Raw genomic sequence first — 25,893 nt, forward strand, 5'->3', positions numbered from 1 at the left:
TTTAGGGTAGCGAGTTTAAAATTTTATTTATAATATGATACAAGAATAGTCTGTGCAAGAAATGGATGGGACCTGTACAATATTAACAAAAATGTATTTGTAATGCAATCCAATGGCAAACACACAAAGCACAACACTCAGTTGCTCCGTTTGGCCATGATTGTGTCAAAGGATACATCTCATCAAGATATATATATTTTTTTACACAACATTTCAGCTTGTATACATGTATTGGTTGTATAAGGTTATATATGAATATAAAGTGCAAAAACAAGAACACTTACAGTGAAGGCATGGCCCTGAAGTGCTGTATGTGACAACATGTGTGTCGTTGTACTTGTGTGCTTGTGTGTGGGACTCTATCCATGTACAATATGGCCATATGGATAGCCTATCTTACACACACACACACAGTTACGCAGACACACACACTGAATATGGCCTAGGCTGGACTGGTGTCATATCAAATTCAACCACTTTCCAGCACATCGACGAATACGGAGTTCAACAGCATTCGTCTGTTTGCAATACATTTGAGTCTGTGCAATAAGTTGAGTTATACAAATATAATTAATATGAACAGCTGAAAAAAAGCTAAGATCTAAATTTCCCCTTTTTACATTTAAAAATAGACATTATTTGTATATATATCGCTCCTTCGGCCTCAGTAAAATAGCACCACAGGGTTGCACCTTTCAAGCCTAGAAATACGAAATTACCTGATAGAAGAACTGAGCGTTGTCTTGCTTTGGAAGAGTAAGGCATTTCCGTCATTTTTTGAAAGGATAAGAAAAATACATAAGCACTGTTAGTTGACTAGATTACATTTTTTTTTTATATCGCATATAATTATTATAGCATGATTTGCCTTTCGTATTTTTTTAAATGTAATTCTTCTTTCGCAATTGTTCTCGCGAAGACGTTTCGTTGTAATTAGCAAATTTTTTTATTTTTTTTTTCCCTAAAGCAAGTGCGTTTAGCATCACAGTTGCGGTTTATCATTCTTTCGAGAGAATGTGTGTGTCGGTGTCCGTCTCCTGCTGTCCAGTTCGTGTTTTCCGTGACGATCCTCAGGCTAGTTCTGCTGAGAGCCCTAGCGAAATAGAGAGGAATATGTTTTTATGATCAATTTCAAATTCTTAAAGGATTAGTCCACTTTCAAATGAAATTTTCCTGATAATTTACTCAACCCCATGTCATCCAGATGTTCATGTCTTTCTTTCTTCAGTCGAAAAGAAATGAAGGTTTTTGATGAAAACATTCCAGGATTTTTCTCCATATAGTGGACTTCAATGGGCACCAAATGGTTGAAGGTCAAAATGTCAGTTTCAGTGCAGCTTCAAAGAGCTTTAAATTATCCCAGGCGAGGAATAAGAGTCTTATCTAGAGAAACCATCACTCATTTTCAAAAAAACCCCCCAAAATTGTATGCGTTTTAATCATAAATGCTCGTTTTGAACTAGCTCTCTTCTTCTTCTCTATCAGAATTCCAGCAGTGTAGACACTGCTAAGTGTATTACTGCCCTCCTCAGGTGAAAGTTTGAACTAAATTGTCATATTCAATATGCTAGTGCAAGTATATAACAATTAATTCAAACTTTGACCTGTGGAGGGCAGTAATTCACTTAGCAGTGTCTACACTGCTGGAATTCTAATAGAGAAGAAGAAGAAGAGAGCTAGTTCAAGATGAGCATTTATGGTTAAAACACATAAAATTTTGGGTTTTTTTTTTTTAAATGAGTGATGGTTTCTCTAGATAAGACTCTTATTCCTCGTCTGGTATCATTTAAAGCCCTTTGAAGCTGTAATGAAACTGTAATTTTGACCTTCAATCGTTTGGGCTCCATTGAAGTCCACTATATGGAGAAAAATCCTGGAATGTTTTCATCAAAAACCTTAATTTCTTTTCGACTGAAGAAAGAGAGACATGAACATCTTGGATGACATGGGGGTGAGTAAATTACCAGGAAATTTTAATTTTAAAGTGAACTAATCCTTTAATGACCTAAGAGCCAATGAAAATTTTAACAAAGTCAAGAAAAGTCCAATTTTATCTTTCAAAAAAAGATTTACGATATCAACGCTAATCATGCTAATTCAAAAATGCTAACCGAGTTTGTTCTCTTGCGTTTCCAGCAGTCAGGGTTGAGACGTTTCTGCTCCTCAGCCAGAGCTTTGGCTTCCATGGTGTACATCCTCCTTTCCTCGTTTTTCATCTTCTTCCATTTATCGCCCAGAATCACGCTGATGGCTCTGCGTAAATAAGACAGAAATCTCATTTATAAGAGAAAGACCCATGTAACCGGACAAATTAAGGTAGTCATAATAGACTCATCTGAGCTAAATGTTATTTTTCCTATTATATTAAAACTGACTATTTCGCCCCATTTTAGTTAGGATAAAACTGTGTAAAAAAACAGACATCAAGATAGCTCACTACAATGGTTCGTTTGCACATCCACACACCTGTTGTCTTTGCCGGGGTACATCTGTGTGTATTCCACCCTGTACTTCTTGGCAAAAAGCATGAAGGCATTCATTGGCCGCTTGCACTTTGTGGGTGTGGCTCCAGAGCTCCCTGAGGCGTGGCTACGCTGTGATTTGCTGCTGGTGGAGTGGTGGGAGGAGCCGAGGGCCTCACAGTCGGGACTCACAGCGCCCCCACTGGACTGGGATGCCCGACGCTGGCGTGCCATACTGCTCAGAACGTACACGGCGGAAGAGTCGAGAGGGGTGAAGTCATAACTGTGTGTGAGGTGAGAAAACGATGTTAAACAACGATTCTGATATTTTCTCTCTCGAATTGATTCTGAGCTTAGTTTTAACAGCAGATGGGGCTCTAGGCTAGTTTTTAAACGCACACTCAAATGCTCACCAAGAAGAGTGCTAGAGAATGATCATGTGTTCGTTGGTTAAATATACTTGCACCTCGGCTCAGAATGCTTTTATGACGTGAGATTAATGTAAACACAGCCCACTGTGAACACCTTTGTAATTCACTTCAACCTTTTCGAACTTTATGAATGATTATTTTAGGTTTAAGTGGTGTGTGTAAAAGAATGGAAGCAAGCAGTGTACGGGTGTTTCTAAAGCACGTAGTGCCATCTGCTGTTAAAAACTTAGCTCAGAATTGATTCGAGAGAGAATCGTGATACATTCAGAAAATATGAGAATTAATTATGAATCGATGTATTGTCCCAGCTCTAACAAGACACATTTAGAAAATCTAAATTAAAATGAACAAATTAAATTAAAACAAAAGTTGCAAAAAAGTATCAAATGAGGTCATGTATTACATTAAATCACCCCCCCCAATTTGTCATTTCCACAATGAAAAAAAAAACAAACAAAAAAAAAACATTTTCTAATACATTTTTAAGATTAAAAGTAGTATCTGTTAATATTAGTTAACGCACTGAGAACTAACATGAACATTTTTATTTAACAAAGATTAATAAATGCTGTACAAATGTATTGTTCATTGCTAGTTGATGCATTAAAGTAATGTTAACAAATGAGACCTTATTGTAAAGTGTTACTTTATATCCGATATATTATTTGAATTTAATATTTATACATCATGGTAGTATTTGTTTTATTGCCTTTAGTTTGTTCTGATTGTTTTTTTTTTTACTGTATTATATAAGGAAATCCACACCCTTAAAAAAGATAGGAATTACAAAAAAAAACCCAATAAGTTTGAAAAAATAAGAAAAAAATGTATGTATAAAATATATATAATGTATGTATAATATACATATATATAATGAAAAATGGGCTGTTTTCATTACATAGAATATAATAGATTTTTAACAGATTTATAACAGTTAATTTTGACCTGGATATGTGAGATTTATTCAAAAACTTGTTTGTTTTTACCTCCCAGTGTTATTTTAGTATTATATACTATTATAATATTCATTAATACAGTATTTTGGATTAGCTTTTGATATAATATTTTCAGTTCTCATTTTAATTTTAGTAATTTTGTTTCTCAAAATATGTCTGACGACCAAATCGTGGCCAAAATCACACAGTGTGCACACGGCTTTTAGTGGCCAAGGCAACATTTCAAAGTTTTAGGGTTTTCCATCTAATATTTGTTATATTTTAATCTAATATTCAGCTTTATTTCAATTAAGGAAAATTAGTTAACAATAACAACGCAGGTTACCTCCTAAAAGTGTCAAAAACGACAGAGTCATCACAGTTGATGGCGTCACGGTGTCCTGGCGGCAGACACAAGTCTCCAACCTGCATGTCATAGCAGGGAATGCCGTGCTGTACAACGGTAAGGCTGGGATAGAAAGAAGACCAGCCTAACACACACACACACACACACACACAGTTAGAATAATCTTCTGAAATCACACTGATCTTTTAACGATAATGCATAGAAAAGGGCTTCTGCATTTACCTTTATTTTTCACAAAAAACGGATGGTCCAATCTGCACTCAGCGGTCAGAAGCCCTGCTTCAGGGGAACCAGGGTCAAAGGTTAATTTCAGGACAGATTGGCCGAACGACACACTCTCCTCAAAGACCACCAGCTTTAGACCATCAGAGCCATAACTCTGCGAGACAAACAAACATAAATTACTTTGGCAATAAGATTTTTCAATGCATACTTGAATAATTACAGTGCTCATGTGTGCATCATTACCTTCATTGGGTTGGACTGTGCTTCTCCCTCGTCATCAGAATCTTCATCCGACTCCAACACATCCTCTGCCTCCTGCCACTCCACGTTCAGACCTTTGTGGAAGCGTAAACGTGTTCCTGGAGGAAAAAGACAGTTTGCAGATACCCACATATCAAAAGAGAAAAATTAAACTAAATACACTTTTGTTAAAACCACATCTAAGTATAAACAAACATGTTCTAGGAAGAGGGTGTGAGGAACAGAATCTGTTCTGAGGACTTCATGTCCCTCCTGTGACCCAGAGACACGCCTGTTTTCCTCTTTTACTCCTGCTGCTCTGCATTTGTAACAGCAGAAGGTGCTGTTCACCACACTTCTCTAAGTCAGAGATATTCAGTAATGGCATATGATCTGTGTGTGTCTTTACCTTTCATGAAACAATGCCAGGCAGTGGAGGGCCAGGAGTGGGACCATCCCATGTCGTCATCATCGGACAGAGACGACATACAGAAAATGCCGGACTCCGACTCACTGCTGGCCTGTAAATTGCACACAAAACAGCCTTAAAAGTCTATACTATATTCTATTTACTCTTTAACTGTCAGCCGGGATCCAAAATTAACAGTAAATAAAATTACTGACTTACAGGCCATGTGGCCGCTAATGTTATTAAGAACAGCAACATAATGCATGCTTTCAGTCAAACTGTAAATCTTATGTTTAGAGTGCCAAATGTTGCATAGTGTTGCATATAAAATATTGATCGCAATCTAATCAAAGTAATCAAATTTGGCTGAGAAATTACCCCAAAAAGATCATTTAAAGTCATTATTGTTTTAAATGAGAAAAGCATATAGATAACAAAAAGTAGTTTTAGAAATAAATATTTTATTTGATTCAACATAGAATTTATTACACAAACTACAAGGCAGCCATGATTTTTTTCAGAAGCTGCATCTGAATCGGTATTTAGATGTATTTACAGACCAAAACAGTTTGGTTACCAACATTCTTCAAAATATCTTCTTTATTGTTCCACAAAAGTCATACAGGTTTGAAACAACATGAGGGTGATTAAATGTATATAAACAGTTTTCATTTTTGGGCAAACTATCTATTTTTTTTTTTTAATGAAATGATACTCTAAATAAGAAACTAAAACTGCCAGTAGGTGGCGGTAAATGTCTAAATGAGTAAGTCATTGAGTCATTCATTAATTCGATTCGTTCAAATGGCTGATTCATTCAGGAATGAGGTAAATAGGTGTGTTCGCTGCACAGACCAATTGGCGTATGACATCAAAGTCGCTTCAAGTCGAACACACCTAATGGCTCTTTTTATAATAGGCCATTGAATCATTGGTTAACCCGAATGATTCGTTAAGATGGCTGATTCATTCAGGAATGGAGTAAATGGCTCTTTTTATGAATGGACCATTGAATCATTGGTTAACCTGACTGATTCGTTAAGATGGCAGATTCATTCAGGAATGGAGTAAATGGCTCTTTTTATGAATGGACCATTGAATCATTGGTTAACCTGACTGATTCGTTAAGATGGCAGATTCATTCAGGAATGGAGTAAATGGCTCTTTTTATGATTGGCCATTGAATCATTGGTTAACCCGACTGATTCGTTAAGATGGCTGATTCATTCAGGAATGGAGTAAATGGCTCTTTTTATGAATGGACCATTGAATCATTGGTTAACCTGACTGATTCGTTAAGATGGCTGATTCATTCAGGAATGGAGTAAATGGCTCTTTTTATGAATGGACCATTGAATCATTGGTTAACCTGACTGATTCGTTAAGATGGCAGATTCATTCAGGAATGGAGTAAATGGCTCTTTTTATGATTGGGCCATTGAATCATTGGTTTACCTGACTGATTCGTTAAGACGGCTAATTCATTCAGTAATGGAGTAAATGGCTCTTTTTATGAATGGACCATTGAATCATTGGTTTACCTGACTGATTCGTTAAGACGGCTAATTCATTCAGTAATGGAGTAAATGGCTCTTTTTATGAATGGACCATTGAATCATTGGTTTACCTGACTGATTCGTTAAGATGGCTAATTCATTCAGGAATGGAGTAAATGGCTCTTTTTATGAATGGGCCATTGAATCATTGGTTAACCCGACTGATTCGTTAAGACGGCTGATTCATTCAGGAATGGAGTAAATGGCTCTTTTTATGAATGGACCATTGAATCATTGGTTAACCCAACTGATTCATTAAGATGGCTAATTCATTCAGGAATGGAGTAAATGGCTCTTTTTGTGAATGGGACATTGAATCATTTGTTGATCCGACTGATTTACTGAATAAACGTGGATTCATCCAGAAATGAAACACCGCAGTGTGTTTCTTGGAGACGCCCAACAGTTCTGCTCTGGCTTTATAGGCAATATTTTCGTTGGAAAAAATTAACAAAAACAGACAATATTGTGAGTAAAATATATCACAATATTACCTTCTTATTTATTGAACTGTCAATATCACACTTGCACTCGTGCTATTTGGGACAAAAACAGCAATTGCTTAGCTATCATATGATATAAATATGAGACAAAAACTCGTACAGGGGTATTTTCGCCAATATCTTGAATTTTAGGGGTATTCCAACTGCATTCTATAGCAAGGCCATAACCATATCTTGAACATTGAGGGGACCAATAAATAAACAGAACAGTTAAGGAAACTCTAGGTCTAATTGTAGTTGGGAAATAATATTTTTTGAACTATTTGCAAATAATATTTGCATTAAAATATGCACACATGTAGGCTACATTTTATTTGTATGCCTAATGTGTCGAAAACATAAAAGTACCTCGTCACACTCAGTTAGGAATTACATGAATCACATAAATACATATTATTTGATAAAAAGAAATTCAAGTAGTTTGCATCACTTCATGTTACTGTTGATCTTTTACCATTTCTATCGCAAAACATGTACCGTATTAAATGTTTCACTATTTACAACTTACCTCACTCTCTTTCAATGTTAAACTGACGCTTCGTGCTGGAATTCACAAATCTGCATCTGTGAACAGTAAACCCCGCCTACTTTGATTTGATTGGCTATCTCAATCATTTTGACACTGATGAGCACTGTTAGACTAAAACAATTTATCTTTTAAACCTTTTGTCATCCTGAACACATACAGAGCGCTGTGTAATGAAGTGCAGCAGAGCAGTGCAAGAATTTCAAATATTAGGGAGGGGGGACAATTTTGTCATTTGTAATTATTGGGGGGGGGGAGATACCAAAAATATTCTCGTCACTTTATAATATTAATATTGAACCACTGTACTCACATGAACTGATTTAAATATGTTTTTAGTACATTAATGGATCTTGAGAGAGGAAATGTCATTGCTGTGAATGCAGGCCTCACTGAGCCTTCGGATTTCAACAAAAATATCTTAATTTGTGTACCGAAGATGAACGAAGGTGTTACGGGTGTGGAACGGCATGAGAAATAAATTACATTATTTAAATTTTTGGGTGAACTAACCCTTTAAAGCTCATTATTAGTGTTTGTGTTTGGAAACGCCGGTGGTCGTACCCTGGTGCGGCGGCGTTCTCTCATGTGGCTGCGGGCGGGGCTGGGGGCGCTGCTGGAAGACAGAGGGGGTCTAGCGTAGGAATGTAAACTGCTACTGCTGGAGAAGATGTGGACAGGAGAAGACCTGCAATGATAATGCATCATCAGTATAGCCTGAGCTGCACAATTTACATGAATCTGCAATTGCGCAATTCCTGACCGGTTGTGTGGGGCGTTCTGGAGCAGGGGGCTTTGAGGGCTCGTGGCGATGTTGGCCAGCTCGGTCAGCCAGTTTGTGTGTGAAACACTGCCCTCTGGCCTGGAGCTCCATCCTTCGCCGAGCCCCTCCTCATGATGGGACACGCCCGGGGCCACCTGGAACACGCCGGGGGTCGTCTGGTCATCCTGCACCTCCTGCAGCTCAGGAAGGTCATCTGCACAGACAGAAACTGTCATTGCAAATTTTTTTGCACTTGATTTTTACATTTTTAGATGAAAACGTGAGTGGTACGCTTATTTACCGTACTCCATGTGACTCTCGTTAGAAGGGCAGCCAGGTGAGGAGGGCAGACGCTCATTGCACTTGAGCAGGTCGAATGCCTCGTCCATACCTGAGCTCTGTGACTGGACTTGCTGGACTCTCTGGGGGACCGACTGAGTTTTCACTTCCCACACCATATTATGACATGTCAGCTGAGCAGGCTGCGAATGCAAGAGAAGCGCTTAAAGTGAAAGAAAAATGAGGTAGGTAATTTCCAGACCAGCATACTTGCATATGCTTTTACTTTGTGTTTGTGTTTGCTTTTGCAATATGTAGACTTTTGTTTTTGAATAAATGAATGAATGAATGAATGAATGAACAGAGGGGAAAAAACAGCCTGTTCTGTGGGGTATTGTGCAATATGTTCTTGGCCACTGCTTGTGCACACGTAACGTATGTTAAATGAGAGAATTTAAAAGGCGTTTGAGTCATTAATTTAGGCGTGTTACGTTACGCGTTTTGCTTTTTTTGCGAACATACTGCTGTAAAGCGCGGTCACGTGACTCGCATTGCACGCAAGGCTTGTTTATAAACTTTCTGGGACTTCGCGCATGCGCAGCGCAGCTCATTCATTCATAACTGCGTAACAACGGGGGATCAATAACAGCGATAGATTGCGCTAGAAAATTCACCATTACTTTTGAAATTCGTAGATTTAAGCCTCGTCGTTCGATTCAATCGAAGATCAGTCCGTGTTTAAGAGCGGAAAGCGTTATTTGAGGCCATTTTGCTCGGTTTCAGTTTTCCACACAGGAAGAAAATAAGATTTTTCTGCACTCGCGAATTAACGCTAAACAAAATGGATGAAAGCGCATAAACGTTTTGGTTTAGAATTGATATTTTAACACGAATAATGTCGATTTTATGACAAACCACGGGGATAATAACTTCAATACGGCTGTAGCAACAATACGACGGTCTTTGTTTGGAAAAAATCGCTAAAAATGAATCAACACCTGCGGTGTTTAATAAAAACGCATCTTATATTGACCATCCAGTGGTCAGACGTTTGATCCATGTAGAAATAATGATAATAAACGCTTAAAACTGATCTCAAATGTCAATGGTGGAGCTGTAAACAAAAGAATGTCAACAAGTTGAGACATGGTACATCAAGTCCTTCCTTTTCCCCCTAGTGTAATGAATGGAGACCCTGTTTTCTTCTTGGCTTTAATAAAAAACACAACTGGTTGTGTTTAATGATCGTCGCTAAGGTGAGGTAGAGAATTACTAAACCACAAGCAAAACAACAAACGTCACAGAGGGAAAAAAACATCAAGTATAAAGTTGTCATTTGCGGTCGAAACAATGAATGACAGTCTTTTTGTTCGCAACGGCCGCAACCGTCGCCGTCTAAAATAGTCACATGAAATAAACTTCATTGACATTACTGTTTCGTTTCATTGTAATATTTCAACAACTTTTTTTACTTACCAAACCTGTCGCCATTACCGAGTATCTCTGGCATTCTCCGCGAAGGCAGGACTGATTACTTTTAGATCTGGCCTCCTATTGGTGGAGACGTACGTCAGTCAGGTGAACTCGAAGCGCGATTGGCTAGTCGCTTGGACACTGGGATAGACATGGATGGGTTTGTTATTGTGTTTGTGATTGGCCTGTTCTGCATGCCCGTTACATCAGCCGTGGATTTAATTTGTTGAGACGGGATGTTTTTTATGAAAGACCCTCCTTCTTTGTTAAATAGAGGTCTTGAGATATGTATTGTCTTAAGACGTTGTAAACAAACATTAATCCTCGCATTTGGATAAAATTACAGCTCATTTAACACTTATAGGGACTTTTTAGACCCCAAACGACGTTTGCTAAAATAAAATAAAAATGTTATCTTTGTCCAAATGACATGAAACTTTGTACAGTTAACACTTTCTAGATCTACAAATAAAAAGCATTGGAGTGATATCTTGTTTTTATGTTAGTGTAGAAGAAAAAGTCACACTCAGGGTATTTGGGGTCTCCAGAGACCCCAGGCAACAAAATGTAATTTTGTAACTCATAGATGCAAACTCCTCACCTTTCAGTGACAACTCACCTTTTTGAGATCAAAATAGGTCACTTATGGGATTTGCATAGATCCAAGGAGAAAGTGTTTTTATGGGTGTATTTGAGGTCTGAGATGTGGGAACGGTGAAGAGAGATGGCAAACAGTTTGCAGTTTGGCTCAGTATTGCCATCTAATCAGCCAATATTGTCTTAAAGGTGCTATAAGCGATCCTGGGCGGAGTAACTTCCTGTTGGCGTTCGAAGTGTTGTCAAACAAAACAGAGGCTAGCTAGACCCTCCCTCCCTCCTCCTCCCCCTCCCCTCCCTGCTTCCTGAAACAGTCATGAACGCGCATTTAAAATCATTCTTGTCGGTTATTGGCTGGAGCATGTTTATTATGATTCGTGGTCCAGGCTGCACCAGTTTGTTTTTATTGCCGTTTTTGGAGCTTGTGGCGACTACAGAGACCGCGTTTTTTTACAGTGTGTTCAGGGGACAGGCAGCTAGCGGATAGTGAGGAGATGTTTGCTGTATGTGACAAAAAATGTTTTGGCCTAAAAACGTGTGACATCGCTTAGAGCACCTTTAAATATCCTGCATTACAGTTTTGGATATATACGGTATTAAAAATAAATAAAAAATCCCTTAAAGTAACTACAAATGAGCATGTAAAGCAAATATTTTTTTTAAAAAACATTGTGCGAAGCATGCCCCCGCCCCACGCAATGTTCTCACCTTTTCCCCCCTTACCATCCCTGCATCCCTGGTAACAAACTAGTTGTTTTTAAAAAACAAATGTAATTTTACTCTGTTTATTAATGTTTTTACTTCATATTTGTGCAGTTTTTGAAGGATTTATCATGTCTTTTAAATTTATTTAATAAATAAATAAATGAATATTTTTATACAAAAACATCTTTTTATGTAAAATTATATAAGACCCACATTTCTAACTTTCATTCATGGGGATAACATGGATAATTTGACATGGTTTAGTGTAAGATTTTTGCCCATCTTTCAGAAAATGCAGTTTTAAAAGTAAAAAAATGATTACTTTTACCAATAGATGGCAGCAGAGCTCCACTATGTGCTATTTGACTGACTGAAAGACATCTTTTCACAAGTATTTTTCAGTTCTAAATATAATGAAATCACAATTATGACTATAAAAGCTACTTTTTGTCAAAGTTTAGCATTTTTTTTATACTAAAAAAATAAGTTTTTCAAAAATGTTGATTTTGAGGATGAATTTTGTTCATTTTCTCAGCGGGGTCTCATCATAATGTAATAATATTGAAAAACTGATTTTTTTTTTCATTAAAAAAATACTAAACTTTGTCAAAAAGTAGCTTTTATTGTCATAATTGTGATTTCATTATATTTAGATATGAATCCAACTGAAAAATACTTGTGAAAAGATGTCTTTCAGTCAGTCAAATGGCAAATAGTGGAGCTCTGCAGCCATCTACTGGTAAAAATGATAATTTTTTACTTTTAAAACTGCATTTTCCAAAAGATGGGCAAAAATCTTACACTAAACCATGTCAAATTATCCATGTTATCCCCATGAATGAAAGTTAGAAATGTGGGTATTTTATAAAGTGAATTTTACATAAAAAGCTGTTTTTGTATAAAAACCTATTTAAAAAATATTTATTTATTTATTTATATAAATTTAAAAGACATGATAAATCCTCCAAAAACTGCACAAATATGAAGTAAAAACATTAATAAACAGAGTAAAATTACAACTGTTTTAAAAAGAAACAATAATTTTGTTACAAAATTACATTTTGTTGCCTGGGGTCTCTGGAGAAACCAAAGACCCTGAGTGTACTTCTCAAACGAAGACCGCACAAGAGTTAAAGTGAAATGGCTGTTAAATGCAGGTTATGGGTCCAATTAAATATCACATCCATATGAGGAAGTTTAATTTTTTAAGGCATATCTATGAAAATGTTACTCAGCGAGGTCATAATATGCATGTAAAATAAATCTGTAATAATCACAACATGATTTAAATACAAAATTGTTCTTTATTTGAATGGAAAGTCAAATATAACTGACGTTATAATACTGGGCTCTCTTGCACCAAGAGACTGTAGACCTTTGATCCATTTTTCAGGACATAAAAAGCATTAGCGACTCAGTAGGCGGCAGAAATTCACACAGAAATGGTACAGAAATGAGCATTGATCAGCAATTAAAAGTCTTTTTTCCCCCAGTGAACAGGGTAGAAATTGTGTTAAGTTACACTGACACACAGATATGGTTTAGGGATTCATTACAGGTTAGTTTACCAAGAGACAAACCTGTGGGGATCTACATGGGAAGAGGTGATGATGATGATGATGATGATGGCTAAGCTGTTCATATTAGAGGTAGACAGTAATGAATCTTCAGTAATGCTTTAGGAAGAAATGGATACTACTAGTAATGCTTATGACTTGCTGTGAAGCAAAAAGATCCAATCAACAAGGACGAACTTCTCATACATCGAGAGATAGAGAAAAACAGTGTCCAAATACTGCAGAAATGAAGAATAAAGCAAGAACATTCTCAAAATGCCAAAAGCTACCAAAGACAAAATAAACAGCAACTCAAAAATTTACACAGGAAAAGAGAGGAATCATCTTCAGATTTGAGCTTCTAGAAAACAAACGCGAACATACCATTTGTGCATGTCGATCTTAATTCAACGTGAAGTATTAAAAACAAAATAAAAGCACTGAAGATGTGAACAAACCATAAAAATCTGCTACACCATTTTAAAAGTAAAGATACACAATGTCTATATTTACTATTCATATGTGACAGTAAGGAGCTTCTCTAAAAGACTGTGCAAAAACAAGGAATTGAAAACACGTAGAGCTGTGCAACCATAAATGAGGCATTTTCCATGACACTGGCATCAAAGTGCAATAATATTCAAACTGCATTTTCATTTCTTCACGTAATTGAGTCTCTATGTCCTTTTCTCGTATTGTATTTTCAAGCAATTTGAATGTAATGAAACTCGAGCGTTAAAGTCAATGCGAAACAGTTTGCAGAACATTTTACTTCTGTAATCTGAAGCGTTTCTAAGTTAAATAGGACATTCAACAAGAAAAATGGGCGGGGCCTTATTTTATCCATCAGAATTGATTGGATGGTGAAAAAATGGGTGTTTCATACCAGAATAAATGTGTGACATCAGCTGAAAACAAATGTTTCATAGGCATTGTGACTCTTTTTTTCATTCATTTAAGTAAATATGTTTATTTTAGGGTTCATGTTGACTTTAAAGTGCCCTTATTATGCTATTTTAAAGTGGTCCTTGATTATGATTTCACTTTTTTAGCTTTAGTTAGTGTGTAATGTTGCTGTTTGATCATAAACAACATCTGCAAAGTTACAACGCTCAAAGTTCAATGCAAAGGAGATATTTTCTTTTACAGAAATCACTAAGGACTACAACAACGAGCTTCTTCCTGTGTTTGTGACATCACAAACCCTAAAATTTACATAAACTCCGCCCCCTGAGAACACACAACAAAGGGGGCGAGGCCATGTTGGGCTGCTTTAGAGAAGAGGAAGAGTTGTTGTAGTAGAGTGTTGTTGTCATGCCGTCATTTTACGCCGGACTGCTTCACAAACGAGGGTCAATAAAACGCTGGTTTTGCACAAAAGATAGAAACGTCTAAACGTCTAAAAGTTGTAACTTCTTCCTGAGTCTCTCCATCAGTGTCGACTCCGGTTTGAACAATGTAAGGCTGAACACTTTCGTCATTTTGGCTGCGTGAGATTCTCCAGCTTTGTTGTTGTTGAGCTGTTAAAGCTCCGCCCTCTTCTGGAAAGGGGGCGGGAAGCAGCAGCTCATTTGCATTTAAAGGGACACACACAAAAACGGCGTGTTTTTGCTCACACCCAAATAGGGGCAAATTTGACAAGCTATAATAAATGATCTGTGGGGGATTTTGAGCTGAAACTTCATAGACACATTCTGGAGACACCAGAGACTTAAATTAAAAGGGGCAACCCTTTAAATTTTAACCTACAACAGGTTTACATGCATCCAAGGTCAAAAAACACTCTCATAATATACACTGCACATCACTTCATTTCTCAAAGAGTCTGAAATGGTTAGTTTTGAAGATTCAGTCTCTCTAAACCCCTCCTTTCCACGAGCCTCGTGCCACGGCCCAGTCTGTTGTGATTGTCCAACTTCTCACAGTGTGTGTCGGAAACAAAACGCCTATTACCATATCAAAATTTCAGCTCCAGCGGCTTCCTTGATACAACAGTAACAATGGCGTTGTTTTTCCGTATCAATTCCATATCAATTCCAATTCCTCATGCTTTTGAAGTGCATGGAAAGTGGATTCGCAGTGCAGAAAACAGCGTCTTCTCGACATGTTGACAACACGAAACCAAACTCTTTCAGGCCTCAGCTACAACTGCAGTGTTTGAGGGCGGGGCAAAGTAGACGTCGTTTGCAAATTTGTTACATTGTTACGCAGGTATGTAGCAGAAAATGAGAAATTGCTGACGACTCATTTCAGCAGTTCAGAATTGATTATTTCGATACATTTATTACTTCGATCTTTAAAACTGTGCAGACCTTTTAAATTCACAAACAGCTATATTACACACTGCATGAAAGGTAATATTTGAAAAAGCATAATAGGGGCACTTTAGACTCGTTAGATGTGTTTTCTTGGCGTGAACAGTCCATAATTGTTTTCTTTCTCTGTAACAGGTTCATGAAGCAAGTGGACAGAGCTCAGGTGCTGAATTCATAAATCCTTGTTTGTTTAGTCAAAAAAGGCTTAGAGTAAAAATGACTTACATAACACTGAAAACATTGACAACCTGTAGATTTCAAAATGCAGAAGTATAGCTTTAAAAGAATAAATTAACATATCACTGTGCTGTATATGGCAACAATGCGGTCTTTATGTAGACGTCATTGTAAAAGTTGCAGCCTCGGTAACATGAAAGAAACACAAATCATGTTTAAAAAAAAAAAAATGAGAAAGATTTGAATAAACACACCAGTACGAAATCCCCAAACCGAATAACGCATGAGGACAACCCTCATGTACCCTGGAGGAAAATGCTCACATTTGGCTTTTCACATCTAAAAAATCATGATCATTATTACACACCGGAGTTTCACATCTGTGAATGCAAAACAATAACTTCAAGCTTATGACCTACAGTATGTTAACACGATTTCTTGACCATGATGACCTCTACTTACCATTTTCTCATCGTTTCATGTTGCATTTTAAGTTTGCGATGTTTATTGATTAACTGATTTCATGCATCCGGCTCCTCTATTGCGATGTGACTCCCGAAGAGCGTGATCAGCTGCTCTTCGTAATTCGCAATGTTCCGTTTCATGATGTCCATGCAGGGGCCTAATAACCTCTCGAACGCCTGCACACCCATTACTGCGAAACACAAGGTGGATGACATGATGTGCAGATGCGAAACGTACATTACGTCAAATGATTTACACTCATCGGCCACTTTATTAGGTACACATTGCTAGTTGCCTTCAGAACTGCCTTGATTCTTGGTTGCACAGATTCAACAAGATGCTGGAAACATTCCCCAGAGATTTTTAATCAATACTGACATGATAGCATCTTGTTTTTGATTTGTTGGCATGATGTGAATCTCCCATTCCTCCACATCCCAAAGCTGCTCTATTGGATTGAGATCTGGTGACTGGAGGCCATTTGAGTACAGTGAACTCATTGTCATGTTCAAGAAACCAGTTTGAGATGATTTGAGCTTTGTGACGTTTAAACAATGCTCAATCGGTACTATAGGGACTTTCGCAGTGGGACTTGGTTCTGTGAACTAGCCACCAAGGTGGTTCCCAGAGAGCTAAATGTTCCCCTAGGGCTGTTTTCCTGGTTGCATTCGCACCGCCAGTAGGAACTCTGAAGTGACGTAAACTGCACTTGTTGTTGTGACTTATTTTGACGGCGCTGAGAGCACCAGAACACACAGCGCTCCTATTCTCCATTAATTTATGACTGTCTGTTTAAAGGTGCCCTCGAATGAAAAATTTAATTTATACTGACATAGTCAAATAACAAGAGTTCAGTACATGGAAATGACATACAGTGAGTCTGAAACTCCATTGTTTCCTCCTTCTTATATAAATCTCATTTGTTTAAAAGACCTCCGAAGAACAGGCGAATCTCAACATAACACGACTGTTACGTAACAGTCGGGATGTACGCCCCCAATATTTGCATATGCCAGCCCATGTTCAAGGCATTAGACAAGGGCAGGCATTAATGTCTGGAGCAGCACAGCTGAATCATCAGACTAGGTAAGCATGCAAGAACAATAGCGAAAAATGGCAGATGGAGCGATAATAACTGACATGATCCATGATATCATATTATTTTAAGTGATATTTGTAAATTGTCTTTCTAAATGTTTCGTTAGCATGTTGCTAATGTACTGTTAAATGTGGTTAAAGTTACCATCGTTTCTTACTGTATTCACGGAGACAAGAGCCATCGCTATTTTAATTTTTAAACACTTTCAGTCTGTATAATTCATAAACACAACTTCATTCTTTATAAATCTCTCCAACAGTGTAGCATTAGCCGTTAGCCACGGAGCACAGCCTCAAATTCATTCAAAATCGAATGTAAACATCCAAATAAATACTATACTCACATAATCCGACGCATGCATGACGAATACTTTGTAAAGATCCATTTGAGGGTTATATTAGCTGTGTAAACTTTGTTTATGCACTGTTTAAGGCAAGCGCGAGCTCCGTGGGCGGAGAGCACGAGATTTAAAGGGGTCGCGCAGCATAAATCGGCTCATATTTAATGATGCCCCAAAATAGGCAGTTAAAAAAATTAATTAAAAAAATCTATGGGGTATTTTGAGCTGAAACTTCACAGACACATTCAGGGGACACCTTAGACTTATATTACATCTTGTAAAAAAACGTTCTTGGGCACCTTTAACAGCCTTGTCTAATACATTATTATTAGGTAGAACTGTTATACAAAGAAAGTAGACAGTATATGAAAAAGTATTTGTGTTTGCCATGTGGTTGATGCCCAACCTCGCTAGTTGAGCAGAAATACATAATCATGTTTTGCTTGGTCCAAAGTTGCGTTGTATTTTCTCCTTGGCGTAAAGGTTGAGAGGTCCATATATCACTAATTTCCATGTTCATAGAGTTAGTTTGTGGGGAAAATATATAAACTAATCTGTGTGTTAACATTTGTTCCTTTATACTTGTGTGCTGCAACCAATAAATGAATAAGTTCCTAGTTCCTGCGATGCGAACACAGCAAAATCCGGGTACTTCCGCCATTAGTTCTTGGAACTATGAAAAGGTTATCCCGGTGCGAAAGCCCCTAAGAGAGTGCCTAGAAAATATCCTTCACACCATTACACCACCAGCAGCAGCCTGAACTGTTGATACAAGGCAGGATTGATCCATACTTTCATGTTGTTTACACTAAATTCTGACCCTACCATCTGAATGTCGCAGCAGGAATCGAGGCTCATCAGACTAGGCAACGTTTTTCCAATCTTCAATTGTTCGGTTTTGTTGAGGCCGTGTGAACTGTAGCCTCGGTTTGCTGTTCTCAGCTGACAGGAGTGTCACCGGTGTGTCTTCTGCTGCTGTAGACCATCTGCTTCAAGGCTGGATGTGTTCAGAGATGCTCTTCTGCAGACTTTGGCTGTAACAAGTGCTTATTTGAGTTACTGTTGCCTTTCTATCAGCTGAACTAGTCATTTTCATCTGACCTCTGGCAACAACAAGGCATTTTCAGCCTCAGAACTGCATACTTCCTCTTCTTCGGACCATTCTCTGTAAACTCTAGAGATGGGTGTGAGTGAAAATCCCAGTAGATCAGCAGTTTCTGAAACACTCAGACCAGCCCGTCTGGCACCAACAACCAAGCCACGTTCAAACTCACTTGAAAAGAATTAAATTTTCCTGATAATTAACTCACCCCCATGTCATCCAAGATGTTCATGTCTTTCTTTCTTCAGTGGAAAAGAAATTAAGGTTTTTGATGAAAACATTTCAGGATTTTTCTCCATATAGTGGACTTCAATAGGGTTCAACGGGTTGAAGGTCCAAATCACAGTTTCAGTGCAGCTTCAAAGAGCTCTACATGATCCCAGACGAGGAATAAGGGTCTTATCTAGAGAAACCATCGCTCATTTAAATAAAAAAATATATAATTATATACTTTTTACCATAAATGCGTGCATTGCTGGATCGGTTTCTTCCACTTACGTCATGCGTGACCTTTCCAACATGATTACGTAATGCGTGGCGCATCACAGAGAAGTGCAAGATAAGCATTTGTGGTTAAAAAGTATATAAATGTTTATTTTTTTTAGAAAATGAGTGATGGTTTCTCTAGATAAGACTCTTATTCCTCGTCTGGGATCATGTAGAGCTCTTTGAAGCTGCACTGAAACTGACATTTGGACCTTCAACCCGTTGAACCCCAGTGAAGTCCACTATATGGAGAAAAATCCTGGAATGTTTTCATCAAAAACCTTCATTTCTTTTCCACTGAAGAAAGAAAGACATGAACATCTTGAATGACATGGGGGTGAGTAAATTATCAGGAAAATTGAAGAGATCTAATCCTTTAAATCACCTTTCTTCCCCATTCTGATGCTCAGTTTGAACTTCAGCAGATCGTCTCGACCCTGTCTAAATGTCTAAATGCATAGAGCAGTCAAATAGGTGTACCTAATAAAGTGGCCAGTGAGTGTATAATTATAAAGCATTACCTAAGCATTTGACGTTGTCCATGGCATACGCAGAAGCCGCCCGTGGCTTATTGGTGACAAGCGCCAACTCTCCAAAATACTGCCCTCTAGAGCACGTGGCGATTTCCACCTCCTCGTCTTCAGTATTGTTTTTTGACTAAAAGAGAGGTAATGAGACGGAAGCTCACGTGAATCTTTTAAAGCTGAAAGACGCATTGGTTTATTAAGACGCATGATGAACCGAAATGGTGATTCTTTGTTAAAACACATTTTAGACTCACCTTGCTCCTTTTCATAGTGATCCTAACGTGTCCTGACTCTACGATGTAGAAACTGTCTGCCAAATCACCCTGTGAAAACAAGGTACTCGGATAAATGCTAAGCACTGCAGATAGTGTTTAAAAGTTTGGGGTCTGTAAGATTTTTTAAATGTTTTAAAAAGTCGTTTCTTCTGCTCACCAAGGCTGCATTTATTTGACCAAAAATATAGTAAAAACGGTTATATTATGAAATATTATTACAATTGTTTTGTATGTTGATATATTTTAAAATGTCATTTATTCCTGTGATCAAAGCTGAATTTTCAGCATCATTACTCCAGTCTTCAGTGTCACATGATCCTTCAGAAATCATTCTAATATGCTGATTTGCTGTTTGTAAAAAACCATAATATATTTTTTCAGGCCTTAATCATTTTTTATTGATTTTAAAAGTCCAGGTTTTCCATGACTGTGGGAATGCGTAATAATTGCTTGGTTGAAATATTGTTTGTTTATTAGTGGTGTCAACTGTTTAAACTAACCTGAGCAATGATCTGTTCCCCACTATTGTACACTTTGGTCGACAAGACATCGACAACCTTCATTCTCTCTGAAACCTAAAAACAAGAGTCACATTTATTCATGAAATCAACAAGAGAACTGCACATGCTCAAATAACGTTAGCAGATAACAGCTGCAGGGAAGTGTGTGTGTTCAAACCTCCAGTGACATGAGCAGTGGAAGGGTCCCGATGAAAGCCTCATACGTTTTTCTTTTCTTTGCGTTGTTCTTTACGATGATCCTTCTGAATGTCAATCGATCCTAGAGGCATTTAAGAAAGAACAACACAAAACAATATTTTACACTCCAGGAAAACAACCAAAGGCAGAGAAAGAGGGATCGAGTCTTTATCCACCCTTTTCCTACGCTCCATGATGCTTTGCACAAATTATGGGAATGACTTCCGTTAAAGGAAATGCCCCTTTTCACAAGATGTAATATAAGTCTCTGGTGTCTCCAGAATGTGTCTGTGAAGTTTCAGCTCAAAATACCCCACAGATCATTTATTATAGCTTGTCAAATTTGTGAGCAAAAACATGCCGGGTTTTTTTGTGTGTGTTCCTTTAAATGCAAATGAGCTGCTGCTCCCGCCCCCTTTCCAGAAGAGGGCGGAGCTTTAACAGCTCAACAACAACAAAGCTGGAGAATCTCACGCAGCCAAAATGAGGATTTTCAGTAACGTGTTCAGCCTTACATTGTTCAAACCGGAGTCGACATTGATGGAAGCGTTTCATTATTCTCCTGACGTCTGAAAATAAAACATGAATGAAATTTTACAGCTCATTCAGTCAAACTGACGGATAAGGATTATTTTTAGTGCATGATTTGAAATTTTTGGTGTCAGTCTTTTTAAGTGGAACGTCCACAAACCGGAAGTGCCTCCCATAATCTAAAATGCATGCTTGTTAGGAAAAAGGTGGAGAGTCCTGTAATTTCAATACTTTCTATGAAAAGCAGGGGGCGCTAAAACACAATGCACACATGAAATGTTCTTGGAGAAGAAAACAAGGTATTTAGCATGTGATTTTACTGTAAAATTGCTTAAAGTCAACATGAAACGGAAGTTGCACTAGTCGTTTCTTCTCTATTGTGACGTATATCTGAGAGAAACTGCTTCTCAAACAAGAACAAATGTAGGGCGGGGCTTGATTTTGTTCATGTGGAATTGATTGGATGGTTGTGGTTCGCTATTGGTGGATCTCATGTGAGTGACAGGTTGCCCCGCCCTCGTCATCAGAGAAGAGAAGTCGCTGCAAAAGGGAGGGTAAGTTATTCAAGATTACGAGGAACATGAATTTTAAAAATAATAATGTGTATGGATAAATTATAATAAATACTGCAATATTCTATAAAAAATAAGAATTGTCAATTTTGATTTCATGGTGATTTTTTGCGCAAAACCGATCAGAATTTGCTCTTTAATTGCACTTAATTCACTTAATTCTTAAATGATCTTCTATTGTGTTCAACAGAAGAAAGCGAGTCATACGGCTTTGGACCGCCACGAGAGTTAATGATGACAGAAATCACTCACGAGGCACCACAGGGCTCCAGGTGAGGTAGCGATGATGGTGGCGGCCCTTGGCGTGTTGTACATGAGGGCCAGCTCTCCAAAACTCCCACGGTTGTCATAAGACCCCACGGTCCGCGTGGTGCCTTCCGCTTTCAGCACGATGTCAAACATTCCCCTGTATGACAAACACAAGATATCGACGTCTGACAGGTTTAAACAGCAGCATTACGATGCAGAGATGAATCCAATATACCTCTCAATGACGTAGAAGTTGTCGCCATCGTCATCTTGATCAATGATGTGCTCTCCTGTCACCACTACCTTCTCAAACATGGCATCCAAGACTTGGGATATCTGCTCCTGTTCATTCAGAGAGCGAAATATTCCTGTGTTAAAGGGAGCGTTCACCTAATTGACTCTTCTGTCATCGTTATTTCTTCCATCAAATATAAACGGAGATATTTAACAGATTTCAGGTGAGCAAATGCATACATTTGGGTTTGTTCCCAGGGTTATTATAGTTAACCAAAATTAAAACCATAAAAACATGTTGTTACTTGAATTAAAATAACCTTGAACTGAAATATTTATAAAAACTAGTGCTGTCAAATCGATTAATCATGATTAATCGCATCTAACAAATGTTTGTAAATATATATATGTGTGTGTGTGTAAGTATATGTATATATAGATATATATTTTTATATATACACACACATTATATATTTACAAACTTTATGTTAGATGCAATTAATCACGATTAATCGATTTGACAGCACTAATAAAAACTTAATCTTTTTATTTAGCAGTTGCCAAGGCAGCATTTCTATTTTCATTCAGTTTAACTTGAAGTACTAAAATAACTAAAACTGAAATAAATATTAATAAAACATATTAAAAGACATAGACACATAATATATATATATATAGGTTACAAAAACAAACAAAAAAATACAAAAAATGAAAATGAAAATGGAAAATAAATAAAAACTAATTGAAACCATGAATAAAAAATGATTTCAGATTTGGAACAGGGTTATTATCATTACCTAAAACTATTTCAATAAATAAAGGTGAAATAAAATAAAATATAAATGTTATTTGGAAAAACTAACTGAAATAATATATTAAAATAAATTTGTACTCATTTTATATGCTTTTGTCATTTTTATAAAACTAAAAGTAAAATAAAAAATGAAAAATGAAAAAAATTCTAATTCAAAATATTAATAAAAAACTATAATAGTATATAATAATATTAAAATAACACTGATTTGAATCAACAAGGCCAGTAAATAATGACAGTTTAATTTTTGGATATTCTGTTTTATCTGTTTTATAATACTCATAATGAGCCACTATTTTGCAATACAATACAATATTTGGAATTTTTTGTGACAATTTTTCAATTTTTTATATCATCTTTTAATATTTTAGCAATATTTTTTTCTAGCAGTAACTAAACAACAACCCATCCATGTTAACCAAACCATGCTGTTAAATTGAAGAAAATGGCAAATCTTATGCAGTGTTCATCATCTTACCTGGTCCAGATTTTTGAACAGCAGGATGTCTTTGCAGGCTTCCTGTAGTCTCTGTCTCTGCTCGTCTGTTTTGGGGTGAGTGACCTGAGTGCACAGCAATGCATTGTGGGAAGCTGGGCAGCAGATGCCACAGAAAAGCATAAAAGAGGAAAAGCTCTCATTTCAATAGCACGTTTGAGAGGCCACTCACCCTGGGTTCTCTCTCCTCTTCATCCTCATCAGGGTTGTACGCCTCCGCACAAACTGTCCAGAGAGGAATAAACGCAGTTAATCGGAAGCAGGATTAAAACAACCTGTCTAGACAACGCATTACTGCGCAATTAAAATACTGCGCTTTGTGCAACCTGTTAAAACAGAAACAACCTATTTTATGAGAATCTTAATGTCTACTTTCAAACATTGGTTTATCTAAATGCTTAAAACACATAAAAATGAAAATAAAGACATAATTTTTTCATCCTTATGTCATTCTGAAGCTTAATAACTTCCTTTCTTTAGTCAAACACAAAAGGAGATGTTTAGCTGATCGTCCAAGCTGCTGTTTTACAAACCTAGTGCAATTTAAGAGTTACAGAAGAAGGTTTTTTAGTGGATTTTCCACTGTTAGATGTTCCCTGGTTTTGTGTTTCTTATTTTTGTTATTTGGACTTTTATTTTGAAGTGTATTTTCTGTTTAGTTCCCGTTTTACTTTGTTTCTATAGTTACCCTTCTTTGTTGCCATAGTGATTGATTACCCTCACCTGTTCCTAGTCAGCATCTCCTTATCCTCTGGTTTTATTCCCCAATGATTCCCTTGTTCAGTGTCTGGTGTTGTCATTTGTGGATGTTTCTGCCTGCCATTTCCCCCATGTTTGGATGTACTCTATTTTTTATTAATACATTTTAAATACTGCATTTGACCCTTCGCAAAGACCCGCCCCCCTTAGTTACTGTTGCTTTGTCCGACAAGCCGTGAAAAATACATCGCGGAGCAAAGAGGACACTGACAACACATCGACAGACAAGACAGAGCAGGTTACTTATGATATTAAACAAAGTCCCAGCTTTCAAATTGTGTAATTTTTTAAGAAATTCGAACAATAAAAACTGTTTTGTGGCTCTTTAATGTGTCGTGACAGATCGCTGTAGCTCCTCAGCTCATCTCTTCCTACTAGTTCATTTATAGCATCAAATAAACATGAATGAACATCAGAAGGAATGTTGTTTCAAATGCAGAAAGACGTCAATACACACCATTTTTCAAGTTCAAGTCCACCAAGGTTAATCTTCTAACCCCTGACTGATTTGTCGGACAAAATGGCGGATTCAGCGTTATGATTGGTTAGATCGCTTGTCAATCAAACTCCCGGCGAAGGGTCAATTGTATCGTACTATCTTCTCTGAAACATCATGTGTTACAGAACACCAGACAGTAAACAAAAGAAACATTGGGGTTCCAAAGATTCCAAAAAGAACCTTTCAGTGAAAATTCTAAACAGATCCATTTTTTTCTTAGTGTGAAGAACATTTAAATAATCGAAAGAATCTTTTTTCATTATAAAGAACCTTTTATGCATTTGAAAGATTCCATGGATGTTAAAGGATCTTCATGGGACCATCAATGCCAATAAAGAACCTTCATATTTAAGAAAAGTTTGATGGAAATCTGCTTTTCTCTGTCTGTGTTACACATGCAGCGAGAGATGAGAGGATCGGCTGCTCTCCTCTCCCACACGCCCCCAGTATTCCTACTATAAATACCAACACAGAGATGACAAGACCAGGAACTCCACCGTCTAGATCGATACTCCACTCGCAGACAAGAGGGACCTGAAGTTTCAGGGCCAGGAACCCTACAGGAACCGTCTAGATTGATCAGCTCTAGATGTTTCAGGCTATTGTGTACATCAATCCAGGGCATATATCCTAATATTTTAGATGATTCAGCTCACCTGATGCACTAGAAAATCACAGAAATATTGGTCACAAGTATTTTGTCTTGCAATGGGTTCTCGTTGTTCTCTATATACAACATATACAGTTTGGGGTCTGTAAGATTTTTAATGTTTTGAAAGAAGTCTCTTCTGCTCACCAAGGCTGCTTTTATTTGATCAAAAATACAGTAAAGACAGTGAAATATTATTACAATTTAAAATAACTGTTTTCTATCTGATTATATTGTAAAATGTCATTTATTCCTGTGATCAAAGCTGAATTTTCAGCATCATTACTCCAGTCTTCAGTGTCACATGATCCTTCAGAAATCATTCTAATATGATGATTTGCTGCTCAAGAAATTAATGTTGAAAACAGTTGTGATGCTTCATATTTTTTTGGAAATATTTGTATAATTTTTTCCCTCCCAGGATTTTTTGATAAATAGAAAGTTCAAAAGAACAGCGTTTATTTGAAATAGAATAAATGTCTTTACTGTCATTTTTGATCAATTTAATGTATCCTTGCTGAATAAAAGTATTAATTTCGTAAAAAAAAAAAATCTTCCTGACCCCAAACTTTTGAACAG

At 37.1% G+C, this 25,893-nt stretch overlaps 2 protein-coding genes across 3 annotated transcripts in view; both read right to left on the reverse strand.

The window, feature by feature from the left end:
• Positions 1–10,302, reverse strand: hbp1 (HMG-box transcription factor 1). Its single transcript, XM_048157839.1, has 11 exons — positions 10,173–10,302; positions 8,719–8,899; positions 8,418–8,631; positions 8,219–8,342; positions 5,070–5,181; positions 4,664–4,779; positions 4,418–4,574; positions 4,175–4,319; positions 2,467–2,745; positions 2,112–2,253; positions 1–1,093 (listed from the first exon to the last, which is right to left on the reverse strand). The coding sequence occupies exons 1-11, from the start codon at positions 10,185–10,187 to the stop codon at positions 1,076–1,078; spliced, it is 1,503 nt and encodes a 500-aa protein (XP_048013796.1). The 5' UTR covers positions 10,188–10,302; the 3' UTR covers positions 1–1,075.
• The window catches only part of LOC125246800 (cAMP-dependent protein kinase type II-beta regulatory subunit), a 20,272-nt gene continuing 3,148 nt past the window's right edge, over positions 8,770–25,893 (reverse strand). Inside the window, exons 3-12 of one of the 2 annotated variants that reach the window (XM_048157841.1) lie at positions 23,580–23,632; positions 23,390–23,473; positions 22,099–22,205; positions 21,867–22,020; positions 20,492–20,593; positions 20,314–20,388; positions 19,793–19,861; positions 19,533–19,668; positions 15,982–16,174; positions 8,770–8,899 (exon numbers count right to left, since the gene is read on the reverse strand). In XM_048157841.1, the coding sequence (XP_048013798.1) occupies positions 16,041–16,174; positions 19,533–19,668; positions 19,793–19,861; positions 20,314–20,388; positions 20,492–20,593; positions 21,867–22,020; positions 22,099–22,205; positions 23,390–23,473; positions 23,580–23,632 (914 nt within the window). In that variant the 3' untranslated portion in view covers positions 8,770–8,899; positions 15,982–16,040. Of the gene's footprint in view, positions 8,900–14,616; positions 15,900–15,981; positions 16,175–19,532; positions 19,669–19,792; positions 19,862–20,313; positions 20,389–20,491; positions 20,594–21,866; positions 22,021–22,098; positions 22,206–23,389; positions 23,474–23,579; positions 23,633–25,893 lie in introns of those variants that run through there. The other variant, XM_048157840.1, reaches the window with a different exon arrangement.

The sequence above is a fragment of the Megalobrama amblycephala genome, linkage group LG15, assembly GCF_018812025.1.
Source record: "Megalobrama amblycephala isolate DHTTF-2021 linkage group LG15, ASM1881202v1, whole genome shotgun sequence".
Lineage (NCBI taxonomy): Eukaryota > Metazoa > Chordata > Actinopteri > Cypriniformes > Xenocyprididae > Megalobrama > Megalobrama amblycephala.

What these genes read in the sequence shown, in the direction of transcription:
- hbp1 (XM_048157839.1), bottom strand. An exon ending in GAGAACGCCGCCGCACCAGG is followed by an intron (nt 5,182 to 8,218) that starts GTACGACCACCG and finishes TGCAATTTACAG; the next exon opens with GCCAGCAGTGAGTCGGAGTC. An exon ending in TACCCCGGCAAAGACAACAG is followed by an intron (nt 2,254 to 2,466) that starts GTGTGTGGATGT and finishes TTATTTACGCAG; the next exon opens with AGCCATCAGCGTGATTCTGG.